This window comes from Filicampus tigris, chromosome 8 (genome assembly GCF_054856515.1).
Source record: "Filicampus tigris isolate MCC_2025a chromosome 8, RoL_Ftig_1.0, whole genome shotgun sequence".
NCBI classification, from domain to species: domain Eukaryota; kingdom Metazoa; phylum Chordata; class Actinopteri; order Syngnathiformes; family Syngnathidae; genus Filicampus; species Filicampus tigris.
In genome coordinates, this window is record NC_141224.1 from 11,070,535 (window position 1) to 11,081,250 (window position 10,716).

At 39.9% G+C, this 10,716-nt stretch overlaps 1 protein-coding gene across 2 annotated transcripts; it reads right to left on the reverse strand.

Annotated features, from left to right (window-relative positions):
* Positions 1 to 7: 7 nt before the first annotated feature.
* On the reverse strand, positions 8 to 6,797 carry LOC147143668 (meckelin-like). 2 transcript variants are annotated; one of them, XM_086038009.1, is made up of 15 exons: positions 6,652 to 6,797; positions 6,525 to 6,572; positions 5,177 to 5,275; positions 4,967 to 5,065; positions 4,710 to 4,796; positions 3,871 to 3,970; positions 3,652 to 3,791; positions 3,431 to 3,571; positions 2,991 to 3,068; positions 2,801 to 2,917; positions 982 to 1,098; positions 802 to 909; positions 612 to 714; positions 389 to 531; positions 8 to 321 (listed from the first exon to the last, which is right to left on the reverse strand). In XM_086038009.1, exons 1-15 carry the CDS (start codon positions 6,694 to 6,696, stop codon positions 241 to 243), a joined length of 1,506 nt encoding a protein of 501 aa, XP_085894135.1. In that variant the 5' UTR covers positions 6,697 to 6,797; the 3' UTR covers positions 8 to 240. The 2 variants fall into 2 exon arrangements, with proteins under 2 accessions (XP_085894135.1, XP_085894136.1); XM_086038010.1 differs by lacking the exon at positions 4,710 to 4,796.
* Between the last annotated feature and the right edge of the window lie 3,919 nt (positions 6,798 to 10,716).

Genomic DNA, 10,716 nt, shown 5'->3' on the forward strand with positions numbered 1-10,716 from the left:
GCAACTCTTGGTGTTTACCAGTGTTTATAAACAGCAATAACAAATAGTGCAACAAAATTATCTGCAATAGCCATCCAATCCAATCATATACATTGTGCTTGTCAGAATGCAAAACACTTGTACAAATTCATTATGTATGATACTTGTTTTTTTTTTTTTTAAAGTGAAGTGGTGATGATTGTGCATATAAAAACATTCTGATGAACAACATTGGACATTTTGAAGGGTCTTCCATGGAAATTACATCAGAAATCGCTCATCCACCTGAGTCTTGTAGGCAAGGTTCTTCCTCCCCAAATGAATGCGAATCTTTCGAAATATCTGTTAGGAAGTCATCAATTTAAACATCTGTGACCTTCTTCACATATTAGATGCATGCAATACTAACCGTTTGCTCGACGTATGTAAGCAGTCCGGCGAGTACAAAGTTCTGACATGCGTAGTCAACAACGCAGAAGAACAACGTGTCGAACATCAGCAGTGTGCTCTCATGTCCGTGAAAAAGCACATCACTGAAACTGTGGGCTTCATCTGCAGGGACAAATATACGTCATGCACCCATCAATAAACATAAATATGCTGTATGTTCAAACCAAATGTTGATAGTGTACCATTATAAAAAATGCTTTTCTCAATGGGTTCAAGGAACTCCATGCCCATGACACTCTCCAATGCCAGTTTGTCCCTCACATAGTAGTCCATGTCAGGGTGGGCCTGAGGGGACGAAAATATCACAAGAGGAACAAATAAGCATGATAAGTGAACAGAAAACAATAACATCTATAATTGTTTGCCACAAACATGATCTATGACTGCTCCAAGGAAGTGGTTCATGGTGTGGTAGGCCCGAATATTTTGCTCCCACCGGTTGGCTGAGTGCGGGTCCATGAGCCGTGCTGGTCCGTATCTCTGGACATGAACGACGCAGTGACGGATTACACGTTTTTCTTGACAACAAGCCCGGGACAGAGAGGTACAAACCCTGGAAAAGGACTCCCGTATCTTGTCATACTGTGAGCGCAGCCGTGTGGAAAGGGCCACTTGGAAAGTCTGCATGTCTGTGCTGGGAAGAAGACCTCTTTGACCACACAGCGACTCCTTCACACGGCAAAAAACAGAGCAATATTCATGTCGATTGACTTTTTATGTCCGTTAAGGTTTGCTGTAATTAATGACATGGTCAAAATGAATACCTATGAGTATTTTAGTATGAGCTGATGTTGATTGTCTTCCGTCGTAATGGTTAATTTTGACCTAGCATGAATGGCACCCTGTGCGAGTCCCCCATCTGTGTGGTTGATGCTTATGATAGCCAGTTAAACATTCCTGGAACATGGTTGACCTGTCTGCTTGAGCCGCAGTAACATGAAGAGTGAGAGAAATTCTTAGACCAGTCCTAATTTTTTTTCTTTTCATTTCGGGTGCGTTAACACTCACCCCCAACAGCTATGCTACCCTGTGCACATACTGAACATGCAAGAAACTGTCTCTGCCTGTAGGGGCTCCCCCTGATTGTCAGATCAACTGAGTGGCTATTGACCAACAAAATAAAATTGAAATGGCAGGCAAAAACAGGGTTTATTGTATTATTTACAAGCTATGCTTGCGTCTTAAAAGCTTAGAATTGCTGAAGCTAAAAAGCCTATATGGTGAATGGAACTTGTTTTTGCCGATTTGTAATTTTAATAAGCAGTTGAACTGTTATTATGACTACCACGTAGTCATATGTGGTGTAAATTGACAAAATAATTATAGATCTAGAAAGACAGAATCACAAGACTAAATCAGAAAATATGACATATGGTTTATTGCAAATAAATTACTTACCATATTAATTCTGACCTAATTTAGTTTTCAGTTTGGTATGTTTCAATTTGCTGTGATTTTGAGCATGATCTGTCAAACATGCTTTAAAGAGGAATCAACCCAAACATATTTTTCTCGAGAATATGTTCCATGCAGGCCCACTAGTTGAAATATGGCATTCTGATTAATATTGCGTTTGTGGAATATAAATTAAGCAGCAAAATCCACTCACTTTTAGCCATCTCACGGGGCAGCCATTTTGTCAATTCTGTCGACTGAAGATGACATCGAAGTTGCTCAGGGCTTAGATAACGACCAATCACGGCTCACCTGTTTTCTGAAGCCGAGCCATGATTGGCCGTTATCTAAACCCCGAAAGACTTCGATGTCATCTTCAGTCGAAAGAAGTGGCAAAATGGCCGCTCCCCGAGCTAGCTAAAAACGGGGGGATTTCTCATATTCCACAAACGCAATATTAATCAGAATGCCATGTTCATTTGGGTTGACTTCCTGTTTAAGACAAATAACACACTGTACATTAGATAAATGTATTTTGTGCTGATTTGTGAGATTAATAAAAAGTGGAGATAGCGGCATTTTCATGAAGGACGTTTTTGGGTTATTCCGTCATCATGTGAACGCATATTGACAAAATAATTGTAGAGGTACGAAGCTCTCACAACATGCTTTAATATGACTTGATGTGGTTTATTGTCATTAGATAAATTTATTACTAGTTAATTCAACTTATTTTTTTAATTATTTTTCTGTAACTTTTAGTTTGATCTTGAAGATCAGGCCAGTCAATCACAGGTAGACAAATAACCTACCAAAATGGTGAATGTTAATGGAGTTTGTGCAGTTTTGTGAGTTTAATAAGGAGTGGCGATAGGTAGCAATATATAAAGTCCACCATAAAGTAGTTTTTTAAGCCTTGAATATTTGATCAATAAAAAGCCATAACGACATAAAACCAGTCGCTAAGTGGACATACCGCTTCTCTCCTCAGATTGTTGCTCATTTCCTCCATGTTTGTGTCAGCATGACCATGCACAGAGCGCCCATGGATGTAGTAGCCAAAACAGCGCTGAGGTAAGAGCAGCACAGAAATCTGCAAAGACAAAACACAGTTAAGGAAGTCCAATCAAACACTTTAAAATACAGAGTAATGAATTGCAACTCACATTGCTGATAGAGCACAGATCTGCAAACTGACGAATTTTGTCATCCACGCAAATCTCGTAAAAGAGAGTGAATATTACCTGAGTGGACATATACAGGTGAATTGAATAATATATTGAATATATTGAACATTGTACAAAAGTTGTACAATTCAAAATTCATATTACACTGTTTCAGTAAACACAAAATACTTTTCAGAACACCAATTCCTATGTATTTTATAAGTCATTTTGGTTGCTTCTTTTGTCAAATAATTTCTTGGGATGGTGAATATTTCAATGCCTGTAAGTTATGATAATCAAATTTGTATTTAAAAAAAAACGTTTAAAACAATCGTTGAATTTACTGAGTTGCACCTATATTTTGTGTTCATGTATTTACACATGCTCACTCTAACATGCTACATGCTTTCACTTTTAAAATGGGAAATTAAAAGGAAAACCTGCAGAAGCCCAATACAGAGCCAGAGTGATGATGCCAGACCATAGCGCAGAATTGTGCTGTATGAGGCTGTGTCCACCTGTGAGGGGGACTTGGAAGATGGCCAGGGCTCTTTGAGTGTGAATTCAGAGAAACCCAACACCTAGATGGTGTTATGAAAGGATGTGAAATGACCAAAAACAGATGCATGCATGCAAGGAGTATTTGTGTAGTGTGAAGTACTTCTAGGAAGAAGAGCACAGCCATGATCTGAAAAGTTGGTCTGGTCTTGCGGATGGTCTGGATCTTGCTCCACTCTTTGGCCACAAAGTAGGTCCTCCAAATGCTGACAGGTAAAAGATCACGTTTCTGCTGACCACTGGCTGAAGAAAGCAGTGCACACAGTCTGCATACTGTACATGAAAAAAGACATGCTAGCAACAAATACGAAAAGGTTTATACCCGTGACCGTCCGGCTAGCTGTGGTTCGAGGCCTCTCCCAGTCAATGAAAAAAACATCCACAGACAACTGCACTATCAGCTTGTGGAGGAACTGCACTGCCTTTATGGACACAATTTCATTAATCTCCCTCATTAGTGCATGGTACACCTGCACAACTGAAAACCTGCATTAATAATATTTACGTACAAAGACAACAATAGAGAGAGTATAAGACCGCCGATATCCGGCCGGTCCGTCTATCCGTCACTGACGGACGTCTGTTTTGCTGACAATTGACGAATGACGGGAAAAATTTAAAAAAAGACGAACCAACTATAGACGGAAGCCCCTTTATTTAGTCTGCCATTCGTCAGTAGTCTGCTGCTGAAAGTTTAGTCTGAATCGCTGACGGACGCCCGATTAAAATTAGAGGCGGACCGGCCTATAGTATATACCCTTTTTTTTTGCCCCCGGAAAAATAAGACTAATGACGGACGACGGAAGTGTACCCACGCTGCAGACGGATGACGAATAACGGACGCTTAATTTGTAGTAAAATGCCCAGCTCTAACGATATCATGCCCGGGTCATCGGGGGGGGTCATAGGATATCTCCAGGGGTAAACACAACAACAAAAACATTTTTAATAACCCCAAAAATTCTTCAGAAAACGGGGGGAAATGTGGAAAAACATTCCCAGAAAAAAATCGGAAAATACCCAAAGGTCAATTACTGTATCTGGTCTGGTACCTGGGGGTTCCAAGCATATTTCAGAAGGGGCCAGTGCCCTTGCGCCCCCCCCTCTGGCTCCGCCAGTGCATTCAGCATCATCAATGATTAACCTTTTCAGTTGACTCACCTTGAGCGCAAAAGCACAAATAATGTACGTCACAAAATGCTTTTCCTGGTGGGGCAGAGGCAATTCTACAGGCACTTGTTGTTGAGCCTAAATAAATATAAGGAAATACTTTCAGGAAAAACAAATCTCAATCCATCCGGTTTAATCCTTATTAGGCCCCTGTGCTGTGAAATGCATTTATTTGACCAATATTTTTTGTTTTAACATTCTCAATAAACAAACTATTTACCAAGGTAAAGGAATGAAATCAAGCCAACCTTGCAAAGCATAAGCCAGTAGGCTCCAGTTGCTAGAGTAACAAGGACGAAAACATTGGCCAGATCTCCAGCGTAGAACAACAGAAATGACAATACAATCTAACATGAATGACAAAGGGAGGAAAAGAGATGAGCATGAGATGTTGACATCATTGTTAAGTCACATCAATACTGCAAAATGGTCATTTTTGACATCGCAACAAGCTTAACCTTCAAGTCAATGGCCGCTGAGGCGACTCTCCTCTTCCAGCTGATTGTCTTGAGCAGCGACAAAAACACCACCAGACCAGCCAACACACCCAGAGCAGTCTGTGAAACACACTCAAGTGTATCAGGACAATATCACTCCAGGACAGACCTGAGCAGTGTTCAATTTTGTCGATTATGATTATTGACAATTCCTTTGTTTTCTTTGTAGACTCAAGACATTTGGGAGACAAACTTTAAGAATTCCAGTTTTTATTTCATTGTAATTTCATCTAGATGTGTTAAACAGCTCAGGACAGAGCACCTTTTGGATAACAGATATTATTCAATTAACTTTAACGAGGAAGCCAACCCAAACATATTTTTTTCAAGAATATGTTCTATGCAGGCCCACTAATTGAAACACGGCATTCTGATTAATTTTACGTTTGTGGAATATGAGTTAAGCAGTACAGTCCACTGGTTCTTAGACATCTGAGGTGACGGCCATTTTGTCACTTCTGTCGACTGAAAATGACATCACAGTTGCTCAGGGCTCAACCAATCACGGCTCACCTGTTTTCTAAAGCTGAGCCATGATTGGTCGTTATCTGATCCCTGAGCAACTGTGATGTCATTTTCAGTCGACAGAAGTGACAAAACAGCCGCCCCCAGAGATAACCACAACCCTAACCCTAGAAAAGGGTGGATTAACTCTTATTCCACAAATGCAATATTTATCAGAATGCCAACTAGTGGGCCTACATAGAACATATTTTTGAAAAAATATATGTTTGGGTTGACTTGCTCTTGTGAACATTTAATATTTGATGGCATAACCCTTCTTTACAATAACTGCATAAACCTGCGACCCATTGACTTCACCAGACTATTGAAATGCTTTTCCAGGCCTTTACTGCAGCCTCTTTCAGTTCTTTTTTGTTAATGTGAGTTTCTCCCGTCAGTCTCCTTTTTAGGAGGTGAAATGCATGCTGTACGGCATGGGTAAACAACCGGCGATGTTTGGAGGGGACTGTATACTTTGTTGAAAAATATATGCCTTTGCACTAATGAAATGTATTAACCATGAATCTTACCATAAAAAATATATAATAATAAAATGTTATGTTAAAACTATATTTTTACAGCTTAATCAATACGACATAGTATATGAAAATATAGATTGATTTAGGGATGTTCGGCCTTGGTATAGAGGTCTATACACTATAGAGAAAAAAAAAACTATTGGCAATTTCTATATTGTTGTGCTGCTTGGTACAGTCAAGACAAAGCGAAGTTAAGCAAGAAAGTCAAAGGGAGCACAGTGTCGTTTTCCTGCAGTGTAGCATATGAGGCCAGAGCTTCTACTCACATCTATAAAGTGGGCCTTGTACATCACCACATCCTTCACTGTGGTTTTCTGCAAGAGAAAAAAAGCTGAAGTAAGCAAGTCAGCGTAACCGTATTTTATGAGGACATATTATATAACAATGACTCACAGAATCAAATGGAGTGCTGACATTTGGGCTAGATGGCACATCCATCTTGTAATGAAACAATGCCCGCTATTTAATGCATAACATCCGTGCACCTGCTCAGTATTGCTGTTTGTGTATTATAAGTATGATGGGCTTCAAAGGCACACATATTAAAGTTACCCTACATCATACATGGCATTGTGATGCTTCACATACTATAAAGATCAGAAATTAAGGTTACAGTTAATGTACTGTCGTGTTAGGGCTACAATTACAGCCAGGATAATAATAACCAATCGAAATAAACCCACAACTTTGTATATATATTTTTTCTCTTAATAATTGTGTCTGAATTTAGATAAGCATAGTTTAATTCTCGGGCAATTAGGAAGAAATGAAGGTTTCGTTTTTTAAAATAATATATACAGTCTTGGCATTGTGTATGTTTGTGTATGTTTAAAAAAAAGCTCAGTGTACGTTGCATCAAAAATGACATAGCTTGATTGTTGGAAATTGTTATGAATAACAAGTCAGGTCATAAGACTTTATTGTTTATGACAGCATTAATAGCAATTTATATCACAAGGCTTTATATTTAAAATGATGGGATGGGGGGATGATGTCACAAAGTTTACTAGCGATGACATCTTACAATTAAATTTTTAAAAAATGCAGTAATCAAAGTGTTCAGTTAGAACAACTGAGGGAGACTCTCTGAGATGCCTCTGGTATGTGATTATTATGTGTCATCATCATGTGTCATCTTCCAAACCGCTTATCCTGTACAGGGTCGCGGGGAGGTGCTGGAACCTATCCCAGCTGACAATGGGCGAATGGCAGACTACACCCTGAACTGGTCGCCAGCCAGTCGCAGGGCACACACACACAGACAACGTCACTGAGCGGGAACCAATCCCACGCCACCCGCACGCAACTCAGGCGTGTGTACCACTACACCATCGTGCTGATTATTATTTGATGATTATTTGAAGAACAACTAATTCTTGAAAAAGACATTTTTTTTGTAGATTATCAGTTATCCAGGTCATGGCAGTCAGCAACGGTTTGACTCAAGGTGCCTGGACTGTTCTGGTTCGTTGAAGACATTTCACCTTTTAGCCAAAGGACTTCCTCAGTTCTAAACTTCAAGATGTGGAGTCTACCTGTGTGCCTCTGTGGGCGTGTCCCCTGGGGGTGGTCAACAATAGCATGTTGTTGTTGTTGCCGTGCATGGTTGGTGATATATGTATTCAGGACAGTCATTTCACCATCCACGCCGGACAACAACAACAACAACCATCACCACAACCAAGAACCATGTCCACCTGTGAACATTCAGTACTACCTGATCAAATAAAAGAATTGAAAAAGAGGATAAAAATCCCTCAAAAAAAACAAAAAAAACCCAGAAGCTACATAAAAATTAGGAGAAAAGCATGCAGATGAAGTACTAGCTGCTGAAGGACACTCAGCACTACTAAGGGTGGATTTCAAAAAATTAGGTCATTCATCCTCGACGGCTGGAAAAAGGAGCATTACAAGTGGAAGAATTATTGGGAGAATCTGCAGAGACAAGGAAACCCATTTGGATCAGCAGAAGCAAGGGATGCTCATCAGCTTGGGTGGGAGCATTCTATAAGAGCTTACGTAGCAGAAGACTCTCCGAATTTTCGTACGGATCGATTGTTGGATTACACATAGAAACAAGGCACACAATGTCAAAATTCCAAAGAGTTTTGCTGATAAATCATTGAACTCATACAGAAAGTGAAAAAAGGAATAAAATATCTAAATGAAGTGGGAAATTCTGATGCTGCAGAACATCCACTTATCGTTGAACAAATACAAAGTCATCACGTTTCTAATAAGAGTGTGGCTACTTTACAGGTAATCCAAAAAATAATGTCGCGCAAGCACAACGGTTTGTAAGGAGCTCATCATCAACTGAAAATAACACAGAAAGCAAGAAAGCTCTGCAATAGTTGAACGTTGGTTAGAGATTCAAACATGGATGAAGCCCTCAGAAAAATTAGATGAAACAGGCATCCACAATGACAGCAATCAGAAGTTGATGGCACATATAAGTTATCCTACAAGTGTTTTTTGGGTAATATCATGAGGGGGTGATCATTTTTATGAATAAGGGTGGAGGGTCGCGGCTGGAAGGGTACCCAGGTCAAGGGTGGCAAAAAAGGGTCAAGTGCCCAGCTCTGCTAAAAAGCTTTTCCCGATACTTGTATAGCCATAGGTAAGCGGAATTTGAAACCCTGAACATGACAAGCTGTAGCAAATAATGAATACAGTACTGTAGATGGCAAAACAATTGACTTGCCTCTGTCAACTGCACTTCCGCATACAACACCGGTCAATAGTGTTTTAGTTCCAATATACAATGGGTAACTCATTGTTACACTTGTAGGAGAGTTAAGAAAGATTTAAAACATTGCCGGCACGGTTAAAAGTTTACAGTTTGCGGCTTTGTGGAGGTTTTCAGGATGATGTGAGTTCAGATGTGCGCTGACCATAAATTTACAGGTGTCAGTTTGTGCCTCTCATAGAGGCCACGTTTCCAAGCTACAGTATGAACTAAAGCAAAAAGTCAAATAAACAAACTGCAATAAAATTTCCACAAGGCAGATATTTGTTTGAGTTTTCAGCTGCTCTGCCCCCGCAGTGTGAAGGAAGGGGGGGAGGGGATCCTACGTTGCATACAGGCTGATCTAGTGGCTGCAGGCCGCAAAGTAATCCGTTCTTGTGATCAACAATGAAAGGCTTTGATCAACATTGCTGATCATGTACTTTTCCATGAAAATCGGTTGATCATGATCAGTGGTGATCAATTAGGTTCAGATCCGCGCCCCTGACCAAACTGGGGCCCTGAACGGTTCAGCGGGAACCTCTGCCTGCTTCTTTTATCTTTAATGCTCGCTATGATTATAATAACTACGAGAAGGCCTCATATTCACAGTTGAACTATTTAATGGATGCATTGTGGTTCCGAAAGTCAGGACGCATTTCACAAAATGAATTAAAACGATGTATTAAACAAGCACACTCTGTTGTTGCCTCGCTTTTTATTTACAAAAGGGTGGTTTCTGGTTGCATTGAAATTTGCTCTAACAGTTGGTAACAGTAAAAATAAATCACAGATTGGAATGCTTGCTTTGAAAATAACAAACACAAATGTTAAAACAGACCACTGCAATAAATGAATGAATGAGAGGAAAGCCTTTGTGAGATAAAGGCACAATTTCTTATCTGTAGCTGCAGCTTGAAGCAGCTGCTTTCTTCACAGACAACTTCAACTTACATGACACAAACAAGTTTATATTGTTGAATAAATATGCTTTGCAAACACCATAAGAGTAAATATGGGATAACTAATAACTAGCATTATTTTTGTACATTTAGTGCAACATTAAAAGTATATCTTTATTGACATTGATACACTGCAGAGCCGATTCTAGGATCAGATGTGTTTAAGGGTGCTGAGCTTGAAGCTTCTCAATTAGAAAAAAAGGCAGCTAATTCCAGCCTAACAGCATAATAGTGAGCTACAATCAAATTCAGCAACAATGAGGAATGGTAATGAGTTTTGGGATTAAGGTACTGAGTGTAGCACATAGGAGAAGTTCCACATAGGACAGGTTAGGACAAGTATTTACTATTTACATCACAACTGTAATGTCTGTATAGCACTGTAATGTCTGTATAGCACTGGAAGGAAGCATATTCAGTGTGCAAATAACGCGCTCAGCGCCCGGTTAGGGAGAAGTGGGAGGGATTGGGTGGAACAAACTATCTTTGATCTTGGGGCATTGTTGAAATTTTGTTGTTAAAGGGGACTAGGATTCAATTGAGGCGTGCTTGAGCACCCCCAAAAATGGGCTAGAAACGCCCATACGCCGTTTGGTAAAATATTGCTGAAATATAATTTCACTCATATTTACAGGGTGTAAAAATCTATTGATATCCACTATAGTGTACGTATAACCCATGCATTTAGTTAACTTCAGACAGACACTCCCCCCTCGATGTAGACCCGATGAAGTGGTCCTCCCACCATTGATGATGGGCGCCAAAGTG

Bases quoted from the DNA above. Each gene is read 5' to 3' on its own strand.
- LOC147143668 (XM_086038009.1), bottom strand. From the start codon at position 6,696: ATGGATGTGCCATCTAGCCCAAATGTCAGCACTCCATTTGATTCT. The intron at 3,792-3,870 runs GTATAAACCTTT...TGCTTTCTTCAG, and splicing joins AGCTAGCCGGACGGTCACGG to CCAGTGGTCAGCAGAAACGT. The intron at 3,069-3,430 runs GTTTTCCTTTTA...ATGTCCACTCAG, and splicing joins TCTGTATTGGGCTTCTGCAG to GTAATATTCACTCTCTTTTA.